This window comes from Choloepus didactylus, chromosome 11, assembly GCF_015220235.1.
Source record: "Choloepus didactylus isolate mChoDid1 chromosome 11, mChoDid1.pri, whole genome shotgun sequence".
Classification (NCBI taxonomy): Eukaryota; Metazoa; Chordata; class Mammalia; order Pilosa; family Megalonychidae; genus Choloepus; species Choloepus didactylus.
The window spans coordinates 63,864,409-63,890,915 of record NC_051317.1 but is presented as its reverse complement, the minus strand read 5'-3'; the positions used below and the strand labels follow the sequence as shown (position 1 = coordinate 63,890,915).

General features: G+C 39.2%; 1 protein-coding gene across 2 annotated transcripts in view; it reads right to left on the bottom strand.

Annotated features, from left to right (window-relative positions):
* Nucleotides 1-23,654, bottom strand: part of SLC1A3 (solute carrier family 1 member 3) — a 73,715-nt gene extending 50,061 nt beyond the window's left edge. Inside the window, exons 1-3 of one of the 2 annotated variants that reach the window (XM_037799258.1) lie at nucleotides 23,505-23,654; nucleotides 21,618-21,892; nucleotides 3,682-3,819 (exon numbers count right to left, since the gene is read on the bottom strand). In XM_037799258.1, coding sequence (XP_037655186.1) covers nucleotides 3,682-3,819; nucleotides 21,618-21,798 — 319 coding nt within the window. In that variant the 5' untranslated portion in view covers nucleotides 21,799-21,892; nucleotides 23,505-23,654. Of the gene's footprint in view, nucleotides 1-3,681; nucleotides 3,820-21,617; nucleotides 21,893-23,504 lie in introns of those variants that run through there. The other variant, XM_037799259.1, reaches the window with a different exon arrangement.
* Nucleotides 23,655-26,507: the final 2,853 nt, after the last annotated feature.

Genomic DNA, 26,507 nt, shown 5'->3' with positions numbered 1-26,507 from the left:
CAAGCTGAAATGGAGTTTTTAAATTATAATCCACTTAATTTAATCAGGTAAATCCAGCAAAACCAACTCATATTCCTGGCACGAAATATCTCGTTTGGCTGCTTATCCTGACCAAATCCATAGAAAGAGGCGTCAAATCCCTACTTTATTGCACGGTATGTTGGTACAGACATATTCTTGTTCAAAGTTTAAAAAGTAAGCACTTGAGGACAAATCCAGCCATTAAGTTTCCTCCTAGTTTCTCTAGCATTCCAGGCAGCTTCTGGAATGCTAATACACACCAAAGATATTTGGAAAGGTTGGAATTTCAAATTCAGGAAAAGAAGAACATGACTTACAGGGGCTTTAGAGCCCCAGTTCACAAACATGACTGTTTTAAGTAAACAAACCTATCAGATTTCTTAGTTTAAATGTGGTTTGAGTAAAATTAGGAATACAGCATGTTTCCCAGAATCTTCTAAAACAAAATTCCTAGTCCAAGAAATGGAATGAGGGTTTCACGCAGTTTTGATTTCTGTCTGCGCAGAACCTGGGGCTTTTGAACTTAAGAGCACTAAGTCTGTCAAGTATTTTCCCACTGGGAAATGCCTTCTATGGGAGTGTAAACTCTGAGTTCTTATTCTGGTGTTCCTGACTGGTGCAGAAAATACCAGCACAGCTTTTACACAACTTGGTTATATTCAGACTATGAAGAGGAAAGGTTTTCCAATAGCTCTGTGTTTAGTTGACAATAAATATGGTATTTCAGTAGCTGATTCCATGTTATGAGTCAAGCTTTGGCACAGAACTATCAATGATTGAATAAATCAACTTACGAAACCCAGTGGATCCCCTAGTAGGTGCACAAGTTTAAGAGCACATTTAGCATAATTAATAGCTTTGACTTTCAAACCTGAGCTCTGATAGCAGTAAGCCAAGGAATTGGGCTCGCAGATGTACTTCGTTTGGCTTGCAGTATTTTTGTTTGCTTTTAATTGTATCAATGTTTAAAAATTTGGAGGTTCTTCAAAATATTTGGGTTTCTGGATTCTCTTGAAAAACTGGAATATTTGGCCCTTGTTCCCACAAGGCAATGACTGGCTGGAACGGATTAATCTTACACTTCACAAGTCACAATAGTCTCCTTGCCTCCCTTTTGTCCACACTATTGTTTAGCTGAGTCAGTTGCCACTCATCATCACATTTGTGTCCGTCACTTCTCCTGTAGGAGAAATATTTCTCTGTATCCATGACCCTTATCAAAGAAGGAAGGCAAGAAGTCTCCTGAGAGGGCAGCTTCCTACCAATACACCACCGAAGGTGTTTCAGTTTGCTTTTCCATTCTAAAATGATAGAGCCTGACTTTGTTCCCTCCCTCGGCAGCACATTTCCCCAGTAACATCTCCCACCACTCATGCGGTGCCATTTGCAAATGCTCCTTCCCACCATCCCACTAGGTCATACACTCTTTCGTTTATATCATTGTTCTCAAAATCCTGAAGGCAGTTCTCATTGAGTCATTACTTCCAATCAATCATAAGTATCTAAGTTACTGAGGAGCTTGGAAATTCCTCCATGGAGACTTACATTTAAAAAAGATCTTGGTGAACTAAATTATCCCATCAGGCATCTTCCCTTAACATAGTCCTGGATGGGAGCAGAGAATCTTTCAACGGTCCCAAGTGGCAGCATTCCTAACATGCAATCAGGTTGCATTTTGAAAGTTCACTTTATGTTTGTAGTTTGAAACTTTTAATTCCTTTCTCTTTAATAACATTAGAAATATTGATAACTTCTCCCAGATTTGCCCACTGATTTCTTTTAATCATGCAAACGGACTGGATCATACTATTCTTTGTGCAAAAATACTTTCTTAACCAAAGCTCTTACTCCTTCAATAAAGGTGGTGTACTAAGTATCAGAAAGTAACAGGAAGCTCCACTTCAAGGTACCTGTCACCTGAGACTGCAACTGAGGGAAGTGACACTTTCACTAACTGTCCTGAATGATGGCTTTGTCTGGTCAGCCTAGGGGGTAACACAATGGGTTTTCAGCACAATTGACAGAATGTTGTGAAAACCTCTAAACACCAGTCCCACCCTTGAAGAAACAGCGTAAAGGAATCCAGGACCCCTCAGTTTGCATCCTTATACCAGGAAAATTGCACGTAATCAATTAAGACACAGTGTGAGTAGGAAGAGCAAAGAGGGACTTGCTGCCATCCTAAATAGATGGTGAACGTGGGTTCTGTCCTATAAGTGCTTTCTGTAAAGAACCTGTTCCCCCCAAAATGACAGTGCATGAATAATAAAAAGAGTATGTGCCCTTACATAGCAGCCTTTAATACAGTTTCTGTGATAAACTCATTGCTGTGATTATCCTTCATCAGCAATGGACCAGGCCAGTTTTGAAAACAAGTATCCCAAATCAAACTGTCTATCTGATGGTTTTAAGGGCAATTTATCCTCCAGTGGGAGCTCATATACATGTAATAACTTGTTAAAGGCCCGGACATGTGGAAGCCAGTAGAGATCTGCAAAGCAATAAAGGAAACATCCAACATAGTTTCTGTCCAAGTAATGGCCAGGCCTCGAAGGCACATGATAATCAAAACCTCCCTGACATTTGAGTTGTACTATGAGGTTCTTACTACAGAGATCTTAAAAGGAGATTACAAATATCCTGGGGTTAAAGATGTTCAAAAGGCAGCCCAGCCCAGATAGAGGTGCAGCTGTCTGCTTAAGAAGGGGAATAGTTAAGCCAGGTTGGAAAGAGAACATGATCAGTAATACCTGAGTTCTGGGCTTTAGCTACAAACCCAGAAACCATTCTGCCAGGGCAGTGTCTATGGAAATGCCTTCTCCAAGTCAGAGATGTTGTTATGGGGAAAGAGAAGCGTGGGCAGGAAGGAATGCACAGCAACATTTGTTTCCTGCAACTTCTTGGCTCCATTTGTATTCACTAACCATATGAAAATAACTCTTTAATCATTTACAATGCAAGAGGAGAATGCTATCTCCCTGTCATAGGAAATAGACTCCTATCCAGCAAGTTTCCACTTGTTGAAAATCCAAGAGTCAACTGATGAAATACCTCTGAGAAAACCTCCCAACCCCTCCCCATTCTCCCAACAACGTAAAAGGTAATGGGGGTGGGGGACAACTGGAGAAGGAAAAGAACCATGCGGGTATACCAGAAAAAGATACAGTGTTGGTGGCAGCAGAGTCGGTGAGTGTGTGGTGGGCATTACCTCTTGATGAGGCTTCCAAGAAGGCTCCCGCTCAAGTCCTGGTGTCTCTGAGAACAAGCATTCTTGCATCAATAGCTAATAGGCTGTCCAACCAGATGTTATCTGGGTGGGATAAGAGGGTGAGAAAACAGACCTGTTGCACGCTGTTGTCAACTACATCACTGTGGTCAGAGAAGGCTGGTTGTGTGGTGTTTAGCAGGGCACCTCTTTCGTAGTGAGGCAGACCAGATTACGTGGCTGTTTAAATCTGCTTCCTCTTGTGATTGGTAAAATATGAGAGTTATAATCATTCATGCATTACTAAAGCCTCCTTTCCATCATTTTGAAGGGACTTTTTTTTTTTTCTAGAACAGAGCATGCATCCAGCAGAAACCTAAAGCATTTGCTTTTCTAAGCAATCTTTTGCAATAAGCGCACTTAAAAAAAACAGAAACAAAACCTGCATGTGGTACCTGTGACAAGACTGGAGATGATAAGTGGTAACACCAACATCTGTAACATCCTCATCAGAAGTTCCCCAGGAAAGGAGAAGTACTTTACTTCCCGGTAGCTCATTTTATATGGTCGGAGGGCAAATCCAAGTATTGTACCTGAAGAGAAAAAAAAAAAAAAAAAAAAAAAAAAGAAAAGAAGAAAGAAAAACTGAGACTAGAGACTTTTCTGAAACTAAAGCAACAGTCCTAGAAAAATGGGCAAATATTTGGTTGATGATTACCATGTGTCTGACAAGAGTAAATTTATTTAAGCAACCAAATTTTTTGCTGCTTTGGGAGCCTAGGGATGCTGTCTGTCTTTGGAATTATTGTCTGGAAGGGTCTGGCTGAACCCAGGGCTTCAAGTAGAACTTGAAAAAAAGTTTTTGGTTTTAGCAAATGAAAAATGTCTTTGTCTAACTTTGTCTAATTTCAGTGCAGTGAAATCATTTTGACATGGATCAGTACAGTATTACAGAGATTGGGACATAAGTAGGAGACAAACCACATGCCCATAAACAAGGTGGTGAGGGAAAAAGACCCTATTATAATGAAGTTCTTTTGTAATTACAGGTGCAATAACTGCTAGCATAGCTACTTTTATAAAGGATAATGCAATTTTCTTTTTTCCAATTAAAAAAAAAAACTTTCATTCACATTGTTAATCCATTTTAATCATCTCCCTGTCTGCACACTATCCTTTTTCTCTCTGTCTACATGGTCTTGACATTTCCTTGGCAACTGTACTCTGCAGACTTATTACTTGCTGGCAAGAGAAGATTCCAAAGTGAATAAAGAGACTTTTTTCCCCAAGACTTTTTCCCTGAAAATTTGGGGGAAAATAGTGGAAAGAGAAAGCAATTTCCTCCTTAATTTTCTTTCTGCTCCTGGAACTTCAAAATTTTCAAAATGGTTATTTTTATATATGCCAAATTATGCATGATACCTTTTGAAATGTTCAGAAATTAACAGACATGGTGAATAAATTTACTCCCTCTCTCATTTCCCTAACTTACTCTCTTCCCCCAAGAAAATTTACTTATTCCAATATTATGAATATTTGCCCGGCTACTATTAAAACATTTCAATTTAAAAAAAAATGAAACAAGTTATTGGGAGGAAAAGAGTCTGGTATTGAGTTACCTAGAAGTAAGGGGTGGGGTGGGGAATAAATATTGGGCAGACTTAATTTTTCCAAACGGGCCAAACAGAACTTTACGGAAATGGAATTATCCTAACTTCTTATGAAATAGACTTTTGGGACACCAAGTTCATTTCAATCATTACTGCAACTCCAATTCCAATTCTTGGATCACCACAAACATGAAGTATCCATTTGCTGATTGCATACCATGATATTCCAATAAGTGTCAAAATCTATGTGATGAGAAAATCCATTTAACCCAGTTCTTAGGGCCTTTAGAAAATGCATATTGTTTTTTTCCAATGTTAACAGTAATATATTCAAGAAAGAAACATTGATTTTATAAATGTGCCAAAGTAGGAGGCAAAAAAGCATGTCCACATGGGTCTACCATTCCAATAAATAGCAAATAGCTAATGCTTATTGGGCTCTTAGGATATGCCAGGAATTGTTATCAGTGTTTCACAGGTATTAAAAAATTTAATCTTTACAAAAACTCCAGGAGATAGGTACAACATTACCACCAATTTACTTATGGAGAAACCTAACCACAATGAGCTTAAAACTTGCCCCAAGTCAAATAATTACTCCAGTTGCAGAGCTGGGATGTATACCCAGATGGTTTGTTCTCAGATCCTAGGCTCTTAACCACCTTGCATTGTCCCTGCCAGTCCCGCAAAGCAAAGACAACCACTGTTGGTGCTTCAGTGCGTTTCTTTCCAGACTTTCCCACACACAGTTAAATTTATGGAAATCATGCAGAATATACTTTTCCACATATAGTCACCATGAACATCAGTTCCTGACCTCATGGCTAATATCAAGATTTACTTAATCCTTCCTTTCTTTAATAGTTGGATTGTTGTACGTTTTTTTTTTTTTTACTTTTCTGAAGAACACCATGATGAACAAATAAAGGCTATTTTGTATCTATGAATAATTTTTTGGTGTAGTGGGTCAAAGGACACGGATACCTCAGCGTGTGTTATCAAATTCTTTCCTAATTTGAACATATTAAGTTTAACTTAGGATTCTTAGGTATCCCGACAACAATTTAAGACCAGGTTGATTTACAAGTTCATTGCTAAGTTGGATTGGAAATGAATTTACTCAAACAATATTTCCAAGGGTGATTATTATGTTCCTGGCTAGTCCAGAAAACCTATTTAATCCATAATTCATAAATAATTAATTGAATAGCCAAGCTACTAATAATTCAAGAACAAGTGACAAACCAGTGTAGATGAAGGAAGGAGATTATTCTTTCAAATACTAGATGCATTTGATTCCATTTCCCAAAGCCTAACCTGTCCCAACACTGACATGCCTTCTCTACTCTATAAACACAACAGCCATCTCGAGCCTCTTTCTCTCCCTGGATACTCCAGGTACCTTCTCTCCTCTTCCTCTATCAAACTCCACATTTTCTCTTCAAACAATTCTCATCTAGGTGTTAGGAGGAAAAAGAAATCAGCTCACCCTTAGCTCTCCAACCTGCCAAAGAGATAACTAAAAGAGCAACAGCAAGACATCAAGCAGGCCAAGTCCCAAGAGGTGGTGATATTTTTTTCTCCTTCTAGTCAACATTCCAGTGTTGTGTGGGAGTTTAGCTCTGGCATCACCTGCTTTAGGATCTGTTTCACGTTTTCTTTACATTCTCCAGTACAGAATCCACATCTTCTAAAAGGTCTTCTGCACAATAGACACGGTGTAGAAAAGAAATCATTTATTTGTTAAGGGAAAGTTTTATGTCAAACGTTTTGAAGAGAGGAGTTTAAGAGTTTAGGGTGAAAGCAGATCCATTCTGAATCAGTTTTGTCCCTTTCTATGCTTTGGTTAGTTGGCTATCTCTGGCTTTATCAAGTGAGTCACTTCCACTCTTGGGAAAGATGAGGTTATTGGGAAAGGAAAATATGTACTGAACCCTTACTAGGTGTTAATGATGGTATTTAATCCTCACCACAACTTTATGAGGTAGACATCATTAGGTCTGTTTTATAGCTGAATAACCTGAGGGTCAGAAGTTAGTTAACTTGATCAAGTTTACAAAGTAAGTAATCGACTTGGGGGATTCCAAACGAAGCCTAGTTGCTTTCTCTACTATACTTTTCTGCCTCTAAACACAAGAACATCCTTGTAGCCTGGGCCTGAGGGTAGCACTCAAATGAGGCTTGCCCCTGAATTGCTGATGCCCTTGATAACACTCTTGAGCTGCTGGAGCTGTCCCAAGTTCTCTTACTTGTCGAGGACCTCAAAAAATGGTGACTACTACCAGGCCACTGTTCAAAACAGTAATACCAAATCTCTTTCAAAGAAATGATTTAACCAAACTTACATGAAGCCTTTTACTCAAAACAATCTGCCACTTTTGTCCCTACTGCACACATTTTTATCCTTGGAAACCATCAGTAACAAAGGTGGAAAGAACACTGCTTCAAGTTTCCCACCTTCTTAACAGCAGCTAACAGTCACTGAGAGCTCAGAATGTGCCAAAAGCTCACGAGCTTATTGCCTCACAAATACCAGTGATGCTAGGACTATTATTATCCGCATTTTACAGATGAAGAACAGAGTCATTGAGAGGGTGGGCAAATTGCCAAAACCAGTAGGCAGTGAGAGGGGTCAAGTTACTTGCTCCAAGCCATGGTGAGTGGCTGAGGTGCACTTCACACCCAGGCTGCCCATCTCTAGAGCCCGACTCTCCCACTTACACTGCACTCAGTCTCTGAGTAGTCACTGTGCTAATTTAAAGAGCCTAAGTTACTACAGAATATTTTGCTCACTTATTTGTTCCATTTTGAATTAGGCTAACTAAATCCAGAGAAGCTAGGGAAAGGTTTTGCTAATCTTACTTAATGAAGTCAACACCTAGTCTGGCTGTTTTTTTCCAACTCATTTGTTGAATGAATAAAGACAAGACTTTTTCTCCAAATCCAGCTTTGTGTTCCAACAGGCAGCACTAAAGGTGAAGCCAGTGCTAAGGTCAGGCAGCTATCACCATCAAATCAAGAGGAAATGCTCTGAAGGCAAAGACTGCTTTCTTTGGTGAGCCATTCAGGTTTCTGATTACATTCTAGCCCAGCAATGAAAAAAGCCTTCCCTGAAACATGTTCCCACAGTCTGATGCACAAACTTCTCAGAGCCCCCTTCACTCTTCCCTTCAGACCGATTAGAGGTAGTAGGGCAAAGGTGCAGGAGTCCTGTTTTGTTTGGTAAAACAGCCCATTGCCTCTGCAGGACTGAGCTGTTAGTGGGTATTGATCTGAAGCACACTGTTGACTGTCCCAAGGCTAATAAAAAACTTTATGGCAACAGATCCTTGAGTGTAAAAGAACAGATCCATTATTATTGATTTATTCTGCAAAAATAAAAATGAAGAGCAGAGTATCTTTGCTTTAGCAGAGCTGAAACAAACTGCAAAGTTTGCATCTTGGCAACATTACACAATGCTTTGACACTTTGAGCAATATCCTGGTTGCTCGCTCTCCCTCAACAGTCTAATATTATTTCTACTTTAGCATTTTAACAGGATTTCTAGAATCCGGAGACTATCTTACTAGAATATTGAAGATGATCAAGATTAATCAATCATGCAGCTTGAATGCTATGCACAAAGACGCATTTTTGTTTAAACACTTTCTCTTTCCTGATGAAGAAAAAGCTCAAGAAGGGAGTCCTTGAGGGGTTCACTGTTTCCCCTGGGGAATCTATAAAACAGACACTTCTTTGGAAGATTAAATATCATCTCACTTTCTAAACTAAGACACAATGTGCTAACTGGAGCCTCAGAAAGAATACATTGAGGCAAGGTAAAAGTTAAAGACATATTTCAAGAATTTGGTCCATACTGTGAACTAGCCAATGACCCCTGAATCTGATAAAACTACTGAAAATATTACAAATCCAAAAAATATATTATATGTAAAAGAATGAGCCACAATTCAAAGTAAAATTTGGACCAAATAACCCAATTTAACTCTGGGTAAATGTTGGAGTTTGAAATAGTGAGATTTTCCTAAAGCCCCTACCTTCTGCAAAATCTGTGATGAACAGATTGACAGACCAAAGCCTTCTAGCATTATTACTCACAATGCAGAGTTCTCTAGAAAAAGAGGTACCCCAAAGGAGCTGAGATGCCTAAAGGAAATTCACAAGTAAGAGTGGCACCGATCTTGAAAGAAAGACCTCGCTTTCTGAGGTCGTTTCTAAGAAAGCTCCCAAATGCTCCAGCTCACCCAAGTTGGACTAACCACCTCTATGAGCATTTACAGTGCAAACTAGCCAGGGAACAGTCAAGCTCCTACTCAGCAAAAGCTAGGACTTAGGTCTTTAGTCAGAAAGATCACTATGTTGCCCTCAAGCAAACTGGCTCAAGGAAAATTATAGTATCAAATATTTTCATTGATATCATACCATGTGTCATGTGAAAATATGCCTATTTCCCAGTTAGGATCTTGTCATTTATGTGGTAATAAATGACACATAATGTAAGGTAATCACGGGAGTGACATAACCTTTGCCATACGCTATTGGCTAGAAGCAAGTCACAGTCCCACCCACACTCAGGGAGTGAGTAGCATATCGTAGTAGGGGTCTAGCCAACATGCAAAGATCCCTGGGCCTCCTCACCAAGTGGCTTCTAGTGTGGCATAGACACACAGAGAAGATGCTCAGTAGATGCTTGGTGAATGAATGATGTTGGGTTCTAGTCCCAGTCCTGCTTTTAATTCTTCATGCGTAAGTCCTTTACCTCTTTATGCTTCAATCTGAATAGAAAACAATTATAAATGAAGTAAATGAAGAAGGTGCCCAGATTTACATGTTACTTTACTCACGTGGACTACTGCAGTAGTCTAACAGGTTTCCCTGCTCCCAATCTCACTCTTTGACCATCTGCCCCCAACATAATACCCAGAGGGACCTTTTTAAAATCTAAGTCAGAATGTCACTTCTCTCTGCTCCTCCACTGGCTCCCCTTCTCACGCAGAGTAAAAACCAAAGGCTGTGCAATGCCTGTTCCCCTACCCGTCACAGCTTCCCCTTGCTCATCAGTTTCAATATCTGCTGCCTTGTTATTCCTCCATCGCCTTAGACACAATTCTACTTTATAGCCCTCTGCCTAGAATGCTCTTCCCAGATTTTCATTGGGTTCATCTCCTTCAAGACTTAGTTAAATGTTGTCTTCTCAATGAGGCCGACCCTGAAATCTCTTCCTCCTTTCCTGGCTCTTTTTGTTTCAAGATACCACCTTCTAAAATACAATATAATTTTCCAGTTTGCTAGGTTTGTTGTTTATTGTTGCCTGCCCTGATAAAATGTAAGACCCATGTGATCAGTGGTTCTTATCAGTTTTTTTCATTGGTTTATATCAAGCCCTTAAAACAGTTCCTGGCACACAGTAGGTGCTTAATATGTTGTTGAGTGAATGAATGAACAGAATGAACATCTTTTAGATGACCAGCATTGACCAGAGCCTGGCCCTCAGCTGGTGTTGAATGTGCTTCCTGAATGGAGAAATCCCCTTGCTCTCTACTTTACAGTAAATCTTATTCCCCATTGTATCTTGTGAGCATAGTAGCCCACCCCAAAGGGCATCCCCTCTCCACAAACCTGTGATTTCTCTGCCACGACCTGTGAAACTGGATCTTGGCTGAACTATTTCTCATATGCTCAGGATTCTACATTCACAGACTAGGAGTAAGAGCTCCTGATGGCTGATGCTCTCACAAGAAGGTTTTGAGTATGTTGGAAAACAGGTGGCATGCTGTAGAAAGGTCAGTCATTGACTGGCAATCAGAGAAGAGGGTTCTGGGCCTGATAATGCCAGTAAATTATGCCAGTAGATACATTTGACCAAGGTTCCATGGCCAGTAAGTGATGTGGAGAATAGGGTTTCACACTTGGATCAGCCTGTTTCCAGAGCCCATGTCTTCAAATCACATCATCTTTTTGGGCCTCCAATGTGTAACATGGGAGGGACAGACTGGAACAGGCCGTATCTAAGATCCTTCTGCACGCTAATATTCTCACCTACACGTTGAGTTTTAAAGGACCATGTAAACCGAAAGCATTCTAAATCTCAGCCGCTTTAGATGGACTCATCTCGCTTCTTTTGACAGATTCAAAATCCTTGATAATTATCTGATAGATCAAATCAAAGTTCCCATTTACATATTTGACCAGATTGTGGTCCAATTTGGAGAAGTCATAAACTGGTCTCTTACCAGTCCCATTCCTCTATTTTTACAAAGAGGGCAAGGGCATAATGGTGAACTAACCTGCCCAAGAGGTCTGTCCAGTCTCTGGTCTTTTGTTTCAGCTCAAGCTTCCAGGCATTTCCTGGTGAGAAGCTACTCTGGGTTCGAGGCCACCTCTTGGCCCTCCCCCACTCTCCAGTTCCCACATCCCTCAGAGACTTGGGCCCTGGCTTGGCTCATTCTTTTGTCCTTTGGTATTTCCTGTTGCTGGAGGTGGGAAATACCTGCTCCAGCCTCCTTCCTCCAGTAGAGCTGGGTGAAGAGAGTGAGTGGGGTGCAGGCACACATTCAAGTCCACACAGTGGGTGACTGAGGCAACTGTGCCAACACTTTGAAGCTCTGAAAGGCCTGGTGATTTCTTCCTAAAACTGCACTAACAAGGGCTATGTGAAATGGTAATTTGATTTACAAATAATCCTACTGTTTTTTTCAATGTCCAATCCACCACCATTTTTAAAAATCCTCTTTCATTCTAGGAAGAGTGACCCAAATCATCAGAACCTCTTCCTTCCTGGAAAAAAAAAATTGTTATGAGTGAGATGGAACTGGAAATGCTATTTCCTCCCTCTCTACCTTTTAGCTAAATCAGATGCTCACCCACAGCAAGGATGCGCCCTTGCCATCTATGCCCTCCCTCATCTGTTCTTTCAGAGCCTTTAATCTGCTATTTTGTATCTCTGTGCAGCACAAATAGTAAAGCCTACTGCTATTTCCTGACTTTATGTTCTGCCCCAGAGCCTAGCGGAAGCCCTGCTGTGTTCAGAGCCTCAGGTAATTACCACCAGTATTCTGGGGATTTATGGACAGATAAGACTACCTGAAAGAGCCTGGGCTGGACTCAATTCAGGAGTCCTTGGTTCTGTGGTCTCATTTTTGCTGTTTCTTATTTCTAAATGACCCTGGCAAGTCAACCAGTATTTCCGGCTCTAAACTTCTATTAAATTGGTAGGGAGATGAGGGAGGGATAAACATTGAAACCCTGTTCCATTGCTTTTACAGTTTGCTCTGATGATTGTATGTGATCAGAGATGCTAAGTGCTTCCAACAGTTGAGTGCACTACACAAATAAAAGCTTTGAGTTATCTTATCTGAATTAAATTCATGCTTTTGAAGCAGATAGGTGGAATACCTGCATTTACTTGATTCTATGCTGAAATTGCATTTTTTTCAATAAGCCTATTGCTTTCCTAGCCAGTCCACAGAAACTGCAATGTCCAAGCATCCTTATCTCCAGCAGTGGAATTAGCAAGGCTCTTTTTCAAATTCCACAGTTTGGGAGAGAAATTAGTACAGCCTCCAATTTAGCAATATTTATCAAAATTACAAACGCATGTCCCCTTCGGCCCAGAGATTTCTTTTCTAGGGATGTACCCCACAGACATATTTGTACCTGGGTGAAATAACTTTTTTTACAACCTTTCAATTTGGAATTGCTTAAATAAATTATGTTACACCCATAAAATAGAGAATATGAAAGCTCCTTATGTAATAAGGAATGATATATGCAAGGTATGTTGTGAATTGGAAAATGCAATGTATAAAACAGGCTATGCCACCATTTGTGTAAAAAAGGGCAAAAAGTGGAAAAATGTATTTATTATTACACTCTTAAAATAAGTATAAGGGCACATAAGAAACTGGTAATAGCAATTGCCTCCAACAAGGTGAACTGGATCCTTGGAAGACAGAGGCGGGTGGGAAATTTTCATTATATATTTTCATTACGTATTTTCATTACATATTCATTACATATTCTTTTGTACTTTTAAATTATATATTCATTATATATTTTTATACTTTTTGTATTATATATTCATTATATATTCTTTTGTACTTTTTTATTTTAGATAAGATAAATTTATGAATTCCATAAGTAAAATTACAAAAGAATAACAAAAAAAATGGCCCACAAATTAAAAAAACTTACTGAATTCTATTCTACATCATTTCTGCCAAATGCTGGGATCTTTCTAAATAGTCATTTTAGACTTATGACTTCTCCTCTGTCCTGATTTAATTTGCTTCCACAATGAATTTACTGAATTTGAACCACTAGTTGTGCTTAGGTTTATAGGTGTAGCTCACTTTCAGACCAAAGAGCTCTCTCTTTTTTTTCTGGAGATTAGGAAGTAAATCTGAAAAAACCTTGAACTCAATCATTATAAGCTCATGTGCTGCCTCAACCAATCAATCAGCCCTTGGAGTTATAAGTATACCAAGGCTGAAAACCCACATTGTAAACGTAACTCAGCAAAGCTAACATGTTCTTTTGTCATCCATCATACTGTGCAAAGCATTGCAAGGCTAGAACTTACAAAGACCCAGGAAGTTTACAGAATCTCAGACTCACTTTACATGATTACGTCATTTACCTTAAATAAAGCAAATCTAAGGCAAAAAATAAACAATAAATAAGATAATATTAGTCCTAGGCAATCTCTTAATAGACTCATAATTTACCTCATTCATCAATCAGCAAGTGTCCACTTAAGCACATGATACCTGGAGTTTTGCTTTACTTGCTTTAAAGATGGAATTTCAAGCAACACAATATGTCTAAAACCAACTTTTCAGCTTAAGAAGGGCAGTAATTGTTCATCCCTACTCTCATTAGGGATAAATGAGCCGAGTCTTACAAGGTTCTGAACAGCCTCTCACTAACAGCCCACTGTCTCCTCTCTGGGAAGCTGCAGCACTTTATGGCCTAGAATCATTGTTGGGGAAGTCTCTTTGGGGACAAGAAGAATGAGTATCTTCCCTGGAGACAGGAACTCAGTCTTGAAATTCAAAACTTAAGTATGTCTTTCAACTTACTGCTCCTAAACTTACCTTCAAAACTTTGATATGAAACACAGGAAAAAAAGGAGTACATTTTCCCTCTTGTCTTAAACAATTCACCCAGGGTATATCTTCTATCCAGTTTAGGGGTTTTTATTGTTTTGTTTTTTTTTTTTTTTGGCCTAGGGAATAAGCTCTGTGCAGTTTTGATCACATCGAAGCTCAACATAGAACTCAATTTTTATACATGGTAAGTATAGTGGCTAACACTTTGTGGGCACATGCCCTGAAATGCTCTGTGCATTTCCTCATCTGATAAATGCAGAATGGCAATGATACAGCTCACTTAGCTGCCAGACCAAATATCTGATGAATGATAGCATCCCAGTTCCATAAATACCAAATACTCTAACACTTGGAAGATACAACTTGGAAAAATGGTGCTTCACCTCTGGTTGCCTCCTGCAAACAGTGTAGACTCTTCACAATCTTGTTTACTCTATAACAAAAACAGAGGCCCACAATTTTTCCTTTCTTGTTCTTGAAAGATGAGGGGAAGTTGCAGGGCAGAAGTGGCTTCCACTGGTGTACCCTACTCTGTCCTCAAGCACTGGTTGAGAAACACTGATCATCAGATCCAGAGCCTGGGACTTGAAGGCCTTCAAGAAGTTAAGGGGAGAGAAGACAGCTGGTTGTTATACTAGATAGACTGGCTAGAATGGGTTGGGAGATCATCAATGTGGGAAAAACTCCCTACAATTTTACAGTGTCATGGACTGCAAAGATTGAGCAAACACTTGTCTACCCTACTCCACATATTTTGATGCTTTGGAGGAAGGTAAACTAGACCTAAAATTGTTGAAATTTGGAGTTGGAAGCAGAGTCCAAACTTCCTTTGATGGTGAGGAAATATGGAATTTGTTTTAAATCATAGACAGTTTATGGCAAAGCCAGGTCTGTAACACAGGACCCTTAGACTCCCAATGCTTTCTCAGCTGCATTTCCAGACATTTGCAGATACTAATCAGAAGGGGAATAGACTAGCCATGGACTTACGCTGCTTCAGAGTATAAAGGGAAAGTGCTTTGTAAACTGTAACACCACAAAAATGGAAGGTATTGTTATTCCAATTAATGGTTTTGAACACACCCACTTATTTGATTACTTGTTTGAAAGAGAAGCAAATTTGAAAGTGCCTGCTCAGTATTCTCAATCATCTGAATTAACATTAAGAAAAGAGCAAAATAAAATCCAGAGATAATCTTAGGACAACATTAAGCTTTCTATCCCCTACTTCAAAATAATCTTAACCAATTCTGTTGGAAACTACCCCATTTCTTTCATGTTTCCAGAACCCCTCTCCTTGCCTGTCCCCACTCTGAAGGGGTGGCAATTAATGAACAGCAGATGCTAAAATGCTGGAGAAAAAGAGAAAAAGGACATAGAGAATCCTCAGATTGACCCCCAAGTAAAAAAATATACTTGAGTGTATTAAAACATTTACTATAAAAACATTTCTCGGCAATTTTCCATTTGCCTGAGAGAGGTGTCTACACTTAGGTGCCCCTTCCTTTGACTGGCCTGTGATGTGGTGACGGCTGCCTGGAGATTACTTTCTGGTTCACCTCAGGAGCCCAGGTCGGTAACACACAGATAATGATGGTATCACTTACTCTGAGGCTTTCATCTCTGCCTCTCAAAGCCCTTTACAGCTATTAAGTCTCTTCCTACAACTCTGGCTCTCTTCTCTAGTCAAGGCAGTAGAAGCCACTTCTAGGTCTAAAGGTGATCATCGTTCTTTCTTCCCACACCACTGGGTCTCGCAGTTCTCTGGCAGATCAGCCTTACCAAGTTAATATGCATTTCCTTGTATGGGTTCGAAGCCATTCCAAAGACGTAAGCAAAAGAAGGGTTCTGCAATCTCCGTGAACACTTCTTCTGAATTTAAGAAAATTATTAGAGTCCCATGGATTGTAAATGGCAGAAGTGGGGTAGAAATCTAAGAGAGGTTTTTCTAATTATTCCATTTTGCACATGAAGAAATGGAGGCTCAGTTCTACAACTAGGCCATAAACCTAGGTTGTCTGGCTTCAGAACCCAATGCTCTTATCCATTACAATATCCCCCCAGGAAAGGAGACAGCTCCCAGAATGGCTGTTGAGATGGTGGGAGAGAGGGCCATGAGCTCATGTCAGGTATTTGCCATCCTCGGCCCTGATAACTTCTCTGTGCTGCTGCTTTATGGGAAAGATGAAATATACTCTAGTCCCTGTATCCTACCCATGCTGTTTCTCCAGAGAAGCAAATCCTCTACTTCTCAGCCTTAAAGCCCCAACTAACCCTTCCCCTCAGCCCTCTGCCACCCAGAGGGAGTCTCTGCTGAGTGACGCCAGGGGACAGTCTTCTTGGGCACGATCGTTGCCCCCTACCCGCCAACTTCCTGAAGCTCTCTCTCTCCTCTCTCACTTCCAGAGAGTGTTAAAAGAAACCATAAATCTGAACTCGGAAATCCATCCACCATTTTTGGATTCCTGTTGTTGGATCTCCATGGAGATGTCCCTCTGGCAGGGGTTCTGTAATCGGAGATGACAGTATGGGGCTGCCAGAGTACGCCCATTCCAGTAACTCAAGCAACTGGCCAGTTTGGTCCCATTGCCACACTGATCAACCAATCTATCTGGCTCACTGACTCAACTAGATATTGTGTATGTGCCCAAGGCACAGGATATCACTGTGGCCTCTCTGAAATACTGCTACTTTCAGGCATTGAGCAAAAGGGCCCTGGAGTTAATACTATTCCAAGTAGACTCACTTAGGGAGTAGCTGATGTGGTAAGATGATGCGATTCACTGAGCATTATTCATTTCACATTCAAAGACGAATTAGACATGGTACCTGTCCTGATGCAGTCTAGTGATTGTGGAGATGCCTTCCAAGTCTCTACTTATGGCAAGTCCCCTTCCACTGTTTCTCTTCCACAGTGGCATCCTGCATCTCAAACGCAACCTGTCCCAAACTGAACTTACTACCCCCTCCAAGTGTCCTCCTGTATTCTACCTTCACCGGTAGCACCATCAGCCACCCCCAGCCAGAAATCGGGGGATCAGCCTGCAGTCCACCCTCTCTCAATCTCACATTCAATCAGTCACCAAGTCTCACACGTGACCCTTCTAATGATAGCTCAATTCAACCTCTCCTTTCCGTGCCTTCTGTTGATGCTTCAGTGCAGATTCTTAACTAATTGTTGTACTAAGACCAGAATGGACTTTCCCTGAGGGCAGGGACTAGCACCCAAAACAGTGTGGTGGACAAGAGTATGAATACGAAGCCAGAATAGTGGATTTGTCTACCACTCGATATGCAGCAGCTGTGGGATAATTATCTGTCTCCAGTTTCCGCATCTGCAAAGTGGGGGTAATAAAAATACCTCCTTTCCTGAGTGGTTGTGAGAATTAGATGAAGTTAATATATTTACAGCACTTAGAATAGTGCTTGGCACAGAGTACATGCCTTGTGTTAGCTATTATTATTAGAAAATACATTAAATATAATGATAGATGAGGAAACAAACTTAGAGCCTTCTTTAGGACAACACAGCTATTAAATAGTACAGCCTGACCTATGAATCCTGGTCTATTCTTCACCAAAAACCACACTTTTTTCTTTCCATAAAGGCACATATAGGGCTCCCAATGCTGCTATTAATAAGAACGTGGTACTAGTAAAGTGCCAACACAGAAAGATGCCACATGTTATACAGAATGGTATCTCATCAAAAAATTGTTTAGCATTAATTACAGACTTCTCTGTTACCATCTCTGAAAATTTTGTTCCTTAGTCATTTTATTTTTCATTCTTTTCTCCTACTAAACCATCTGAAGGGGACCCCCATTGCACAGCACAGGGCTAGGCACACAGCACTCAGCATTTGTTAAACTGGTGAATAGCACTGGATCTTCTAAAAGGTTTAAAAAGTAACATTTTTAGTAATTGGTAAATAACATATGAATACAGTAAAAAACATTCAAACTACACAAAACATTATTCAGAAGAAAGTAATATTCCTCCCACCACCCCATTCCCCCAGAAACCCAGCTCCTCTCCCAAGAGATAACCTGTTACCAGGTTGCTTGTATATTCTTCTAGAAATATTCTAGAACTGCAATGAGTTTCAGTGCAATTTAAATTTAGTGTCAAAAGAGTATTAGAGAACGGGAGAAACATTTTCTAAAAATTCGATCAGTATGTTTTTTTTCTCGGCAAGTCACCATTTTCTCTCAAACCCATAAGGGACAACCCAAATGTGAACTATTTTATTTTATTCTTCCTGCATGTGGCAAGACCAACAGCAGAAAAAGATGCTAGTTACTGTTTGAGCTCCTCCAGGCCAAACCACCATCTGATTCTAGGCAATCCTATTTACAGATTCTCAGCCCTTGCAGTTGATCTTAGGAGCCATTTCTTCATAATTCTGTGGCCTGAGATTTCATTTTTATTGGGTGATTTGTTCCCTGGACATGTAAAGAATCGGCATTCTGTACTTGAACATGACAAGGGATGTTCACTTTCTTTCAGCAAGATGTCTGAGGTCATCCTCACACAGCTTAACCACAGTTTGAAACAACAAAGTGCTTCCTGGAGGAAGAAAGTCACCACTCTTTTCAGTGTGGCTTGTCAGACATATGTCTGCAAGAGCCCTGGAAGACACTTTATCTAGTGCTTTTTAATAATGAACTCACTTAGAGGAGCTTAGTGCCTGGGGCGCTGCCTGCTCTCTGGGCATTACTTGCTCCCCTTACGTGGACTTCTCTCCTGACAGCAAATTCAGTCTCTGACATTGCTTGTAAATGGCCTCAAATTGCACCAGCGGTTCTATCCCTAGGTTTAAAGAGGAATTACTGCAGAAATATTTACAATTCTTTGCTTTATTCTGAAGCTATGGATTCACATCTCTGTCCCTCCCCCATAATATTTTTCTAGTTTCCCCTTCCATATATTAAAGGCATATTCATTTTATTTCCAAACGACAAAGCAAAACAGACTGAACAAAAAATTCACCCAAAATGTAGTTTTCCCCATCTTTTACTAAGAGGAATCAAAAGCTAAGCATTTGAAAATCAAATAATAACTATATAGTTCATCTAAACTCATCTTTGGGGAAAGTAACTGTTTTCTTCTTTCCAGCATCTTTCCTGTTTTTTTTCCAAAGCTGTAGCAAATAAATTAAAGAGTTGGTGTCCAAGAACGTTTTTTCCCTATTATTTATTTCTTTTAGGGCTGATGCAGACATGGTACCAAGTGACAAGCTAAATGGAGCCCTTATGTCCACTGGGTCCTCAATGGAAGATGCATTCAAAAGATAACGGAAGGGTTCTTCCTTCCCTCCTAAACCTGTCTGCTACTAAGTTGTCTATTTGCTATCCCAAATCTTTGGTGTTGATTCAGTTACCTCCCTGACTGTCAATGAGCTCTTTCTAGTTGTTTGTTTGTTAGTGCCTTCTTGTTTCTACCTCCTTGATTTCCATCAGTAAAGCCAACCACAGGGACATCCAGCCAACTCATCTATCCCTGCTCAGCCAACTCTTATTGCAGTTCTCACAGATCTCCAGAAAGGCCTCATTGGGCTAGGAAAGGATCCCAGAACTCCTAGAGAAAGTACTCTTAAATCTTGGCATTATCTTCCTTCTATTAGAGATGTTATTTCTTTGTACTAACCACTTCCTGTTCATCAATCTACCTTCCATATTCATGTTGTATTACTTTCCATTCTTCAATTCTTCAAATGAAACATTTCTATTCTAAAAAATTGAACTCTTCCCATGGTACCATTTTGAATAGGCCTTTCTGCATCTTTTCCAGACATACTCTAGTATTGCTGAGTCCTATTATTATACCTATAGGATGGTAAAATAAATAGGTATTCATTAAATGACGGAGGGAGATGTGGCTTTACCACTAACTGGAAAATTGTAAGTATTCTGCTGAATTTAGTTGGGCAAGTCATAAAGTAAAATGCTTCTAATACTTCTAATACTGCTTGCTAATTGGCCTCCACCAAGACATAGCAGCATTTCTCTTGCTGGAATCTTTCACAAGATTTCAACTACTCAGCAGAGCAGAGAGACAAGATGGCAGAGTGGTTAAGAAAATGGCCTCAGGTGCTAAACAGCCTGGGCTTGACTTCTAGCTCTGGCATTTACTAGCTGTGTATCTGGGCAAGTTGCTTCATCTCTCCCTGCTGTTTCCTCATCTGAAAAATGAGGAGGATCACAGTAATCATATCTACTTGCTCACTTCACAAGCTAGAGGATTAAATGAGCTCATATAGGCAAAACACCTATAAAGTAACTGAAATAGTGAGTGGTATATAAATATTCACTATTATTAATAGTGTGTAGCTTGGATTGACAATGACTGTGATTCAAAGCAAAAAATGAGGTGAGCATACCACATTTTTCATTGAGTTCCAGGACAATGGGATGGTACTTAAATACATCTTCCAGTAATATTCAAACCTGGGAAGCTACTCAAGAAAGTCATTATTTCTCTGGATCAATCAGGATGTTTTTCACTTTGAACATCCCTAAAACTGACAGAATGATCATTTAATCACCAACAACTACTAAAAGGAGTCCAAGATGTTGAAATGGGACACACGTAAAGTCTTGTGATAACCTACACTCTCTTTGCAGTATTTCTAATTTTCTGCAATTTAAGAGTCTTATTTTGGGAGCAAGTTAAAATTACATTTACATGCTGTTGAATTTTTTTAGTTTTTTATTAAGTCATTACCTCTTTATAGTTGACAGAGATCTTGGCAAACTCCAAGGTAGAATTTAAACTGTGCATTGAGTGCCTCTTTTTGTGTGGCAAATTGGTAGAAATTTAAGTTAAAGCATTTTTTAAAGATGGCATTGGCTTATATGTTTAACCGAAGGATTTCTATATTGGTTTAGTAAAAAATTCCAAGTAGGCAGTTTTTTTTCCAGCTCTTTTAAAGTTGGATCAATGCTACTTGTAAGTACTAAATTATAACTCCAGATGCCAATAAGCCAAACAAAACTTTGTTTCATTAGTACAGATTGTTAACAATGCTATTAAGAGACTGAAGTGTTTCAAAAAAGGCTACAGTAGTTTACGGCAGGCTCTGTAAGGCAATGAATGAAAGAGGACCATGTTAACATTTATCTCAATTCACCTTTCCCAGTCAATGGATGAGAGAGTGTACTTTTATACATTCAGCGTCTATGTCTAAGATTGACATTTGGCTTCAAATCAGTACCAGTTAGAATATGATTAATATTAGGGATTTCATTTTGCATGTGCTGTATAAATTAATTTTAAGTGAAAGTGATATTGCATAATGATTACATTTGGTGAATCTAGCATGTCTGCTTGTTTTTTAACTGCTCATGCCTAATGAATAAATTATCATTCTTTTATCCTTGGATGAGATGGGAAAACATTTGGTCTATTTCCTTTCCCCACACAACTATTCAATTTGCATAATGCCTAATGATACTTTTTTCAGATTCCCACATGTTTACCATACATTGCTGCAAACATGCCAATAAACTGTCACCATGGAAAAAAAATCTTCAAGTTCAGGAAAGCCTGGGTTATTGTTCTGAATTCCCACAATGAGTCCATCTGATAATGTTCCCAGGTAGCCAGATGTCTCAGAGAACATGATACAGTTTTCTCTCTTCCTTTTTTTTTTTAATCAAATGACTTACCCACAATGACAGCGGTGACCGTGAGGAGCACAAAAGCATTCCGAAATAAGTAATTTTTAACATCCTCCTTTGTGATGTTCTGCACTTTCTTCTTGGCCAGGAGCGTGCGTTTACGGACTCCCTGCTGGATCCTCTCCATCCTTCCCCCCACCTTGGGCTCTTCTCCATTGCTTTTAGACATATTTTACTTCTCTAAAGTGTCTCTTCTTTGTACTTCAGTGTCTCTGAATCACTCCCAGAAAGTCAAACCTTTTCTTTGGTGTTAGAGAACACAACTAGAAAGGAAGAGAAAGAGACAGTTATATTATAGCCTCCAGGGGTGAGAAATCAGTGCTGCCCCAAACCAATGTAAGTCTTTAGTAAACTGTGTAATTCCAGCAGGAATCAAGGACTGGAGAGTGGCAATGCCAGGTTTCAAGGCTGGAATGTGCATATTTTACTGGACCATGTGTAAGAAAGGTATGCAAGTTGAGAATGTCTTTATTTTATTTTATTTTTATCTGTCCTTCCCTATCCAAAAAGGCTATAAAAGGCTTCCTCAGACCTGGGTGTGACTGAGAACCCTCTACCCCCTTTCCTATCTCCAAAAACCTAGCAAGTGCCTTGCACAATGTACGTACTCAATAAATGTCCAATCGGATTAAGCGCACAGGAAGTTCTCAATAATGGCTTGATAACTTATGTTGCATACATGGTGACAGCATAACCAGGTCAACAAAATGTATTAAGATATTGATATTTGGCAATTGGGTCCTTTCTATTACATATAGGTGTAACTATAAACAACATAATATTACTCAGAAAAAATGGTAAAAAAAATGTGCTTGCTTTGACAATACATACACTAAACTTGCTCAAAAGCAAAACAAAACAAGACAAAAACACAAGTGTCCACAGGATGTGGGAAATACATTTTTCACTACCTTACAGGGTAACTTAAAAATTTTTTTCCTTGAAATAGGCAAAGTGCTTATTTACATCTGTAAACTATCAGAAATCATAATTCATTTTCATTTTGATTACATGTTGAAGCACAAAATAGTATTTGTCTCTGTGACCAACATAATGGAGTCTTCTGAGGAGACTATCACTGACTTTTAAATATTTTAAAATTTAGGAATTCTAGAGCAGATGAGCAGAAGAATCCAATTTTTATTCTGAATAGTGCAGTGTGTAGTTTCTTTCTTAAACGGGCTCTCAGGTTACTCAGATCTACGTAGATCCTTTCCTTGGTGGAAGCCTGCTGTTCTGAAAAAAACATGGGCTTCATTTCTGCTTCTTTACAAGATTTCTAATCCATAGCCTTTACCATCATCAATGTGAGTAAAAAGGGAGACGCGACTGTGGCCGTGTGGTTCTGGCGACGCAGGCAGCCAGCGTGTGCGCCTGTGGGGGAGGTAACGGGAAACGCAGGGACTCCTCGCAGGCTTTGGGCAAATAAATCCAAGTGTGGAAAAAAAAAGACTTAACAGTTCTGACTTTTAAACTTAATTACAGGTTAGGGTCAGTGATAATACGATCTACTACTTGTTTAAGACTTCACAGCAGATTAAAAGTTTAGGGAGAAGCAAAGAAGAGGGGAAGGGAGAGACCGGATTTTTACGAATCTCTGATTCCCTTTACTTTGAAACAGATGAGCTCAGCCTTGATTCTCTTCTAGAACTCTAACCACAATCTGCCGCCAATCCACCCTGAATTACTCAACTCTAAATTAGAGAGGACAGCATAAATAGACACTGCACACTCGCTGCACTAAATGACTAACGTGAACTTTATCTACCAAAATGGCTAGCTTTTACTCTCACTACTCCTCTGCTTGGGAAACAGCATTGCAAATAAATGGAATAAGAAATCAAACCCAGCAGAAATACAGGACCCCAGACTTACCTTTTCTGATTAGTAACGGGTGGAAGACACCCCAGGCAGATGACAAGGTGAATTCCCCAACAGGTACGAAGGAGTAACAAAACGCAGCGAGCCAGACAGCCTAGCCCCGGAGCTCTACATGCGCTCTGAGACCGCAAGTTACTATCACGGCAACTTAAGAAATGGGGAGGAGTCTGTGCCCGGGAAAGGGGGAGTGGGGAAAAATGAAAACACCACAAGAAAGGAGGAGGGAAACCCGAGGCTTCTGGAATATTGATTAATCTTGGCCCAACAGAAACATGCTTGCTAGCTTTGTTTTGCTTCTTAGAGTACTTTCACGCTTTGTCAGTTCACTTCATCAGAAATGCAAAATCAAGACTAAGAAGAATTAAAGAGTAAGGCGCACACGCCCTCAAAGCTGGAAGTCTTGATTAGAACGTTTCAAAGACTTTTTCTAAGGCTAAATTTAATTATCTCACTTTATCGCAGGTTTCTTTCCCCTAAAGAAAGATGTGTGCTCTTTTGCCTGGTTGTACGACTGTAATGGGAGAGTGCTTTTTTTAAGAACTGGTGAAATAATTGACATTTCTTGGGAAGACCCAGAATGCAATGAAGTATTCAGGAAAAAAAAAAATACTACAATTCTCTTAACTTTGCCTAAAGTTTCTCAAAATACAAGATGAGAAGTGCCGCTATTTTAGCAGTTTAAACTCCATCATAATTAATCTAATTTAGCTCAAATTGCCTGCATTGCAAAGACTGAAAAGGTAAGAAACGCAAAGAGATCAGGATCTTTACTGAACTAAAGTAAAAAAGCATTTTAGGACCCAGAATGCAAATGCACAACTGAAGTTTCATTGTTTGGGAAGATAAGTCAGTGTTCTGATGCCTCAATTTTAAAGGATGCTAAATCCCTCCTCCCCCTGTCATTTTTAGGAGTTCAAAAATTCTCATTGCCTTGATGATTCAACTTGCACATCTAGTCCATTTTTCTTAAAAGGAAAATTTAAAATTTAAAAATTAAGAATCAAAAATTAAAAAAAAATTAAAAATTAGTTTTTGAGCCTGATTCACCTCTAAACTTAGAACTTGTTTAGCAAATCAGAGAAGTGTTCAATAGAAACACTCACTCATTCCAAAAACCACAGCCAGGGTTCTGTATTCTGGTTCATTAAATCTCATATTCTCCATGCAAAAGCTGCCACAGATGATCTGTTATCCAAAAAGGAAGTCTATCTTTTTTCCCTCATTAGCAAATTCAGGGAAATGATAAAGAAAGGTTTCCTGCCAGCTTCAACTGTTCAATATATGTCCTTTACAACAGCTACTAGCCAGAAAGCAATTGGAAATAATGTGAATGCTTTAAAATTATAAATCAACAGCAGTTACAACAACTTGCTAATTTGGCACCATATTAAGAGTTTATTGAAAATACGCACTCTTGACAGCTCAGGGATCTTTCCCTTCCTCCTCTAATCTCCTGTGTCACTTTGCATCTGTTCCACATTGCTTAACATTTAATTATACACTGTCTTGTACTTCTTACTATTTAAAATCATGTTAAGTTTTGGCTTCTCAACTAAATTATGAGTTCCTTGAGGACAAGAACCTGTCTTATGCCTGATACTTTAAAGAACTCTTATGAGTTGTATTATGTTTAATACAAGGATATGGAATAAAATGCTTCTCAACTGTCTGTTTTTTATGTTGACATCTTTAGCCTGGGTGCACGGAGCTGTTTCTGAACACCATGATTTTGGTTTAAAGCATTTATTTACTACACCAAGTCTCATCTGAGCCATGGGTTTAGGACTAACTAGTCCATGTTTCTTGTGGAAGCAACTTGTATTTCAAGGGATCTTCAAGAGAAATCTGATGATTTTAAATGGAGATTGAAGCCAAGTGGCGTTTCCATTTTTTATTCTTTTTTTCGACTGGTAAACAAAAGAGCTAGAAAATCACACTTTGTCTAACACAGAGATGAGAAGGCCCTGATGACCCCTTCTTTTTTTCTTTTTTTAATCTGTAAAGCTTGGTTAAAAGCCATTTCACTATTTTTTGTGCAGACTTTTTGGGAGTCTGGTGTGACCTTGAGAAAGGAAGCAATTCACCACTGAATGTTTTTTTTTGGCTGCAATAAAACCTAATGAGAAAATGAGATGCATAGACTCTCAGTTCAGAGTTCATCTGAATTACAAGGTTTTTGTCTGGGGGAATATTTGGAATTACTTCTTTTCAGCACCACTTTCTCTTTTGGAAAGCTAGAGAAATAATGCCCTACGGGCAACCTGGGTTTACTCAACATACATTCCTACCTTTTCCCCTCCTTTATAAGTAAACCCCCTAAGCTTTAAAACATTTTTTCCTTCTTAGAAACACTAAATAAATGAAAGGTTGAGAAATTATGAAAAAGCCTTTGTGTACTTTGTTTCATTTAAAGCTATTTGGGAGTAGGAGACAGAGTCAGGAAATCATATTCATTTTAATATTCCAGAATGGGAGAAAATAACACATGCAACAAATGCTGCTCAAATGAACATTCTATTATTAACTTTGATGTAGGTAAATTCTTTCTTTGGGAAAAATGTTATTATAAGAAACTAAATCAACCCACCCTTAAATGGAACATCCCCATTACTTAGTTTGAAGTATGATGGATCAAGACAATAAGCAAGTGCTAATCTTAACAGAGGTCAGAACCATTTAATTTCAGGATTCAAGTTAAGGAATTATGGTTAATTGGATTTTTTGAGGAAGAGTCTTGATTAAAAACCTTGTAACCATTACTGAATATTTTCCACGTTTATTTTTAATTTCATTAGGGATTTTATGATTCCTGTTCAAATAGCTTGCATTTTAGGATCATCATCAGGAGGGTTAATTCTTTCCTACGATCTGGAAATTGTAGAGTGCTAAGACAATGAAGGGGAACTGATTTGATCCCAGGGTGTGATAGCGGAAGTACTAGAGATAAGGGTAGGATTAGTGGTTGTGGCAGTAGGCCTTTCATTTTTTCTTAATTTT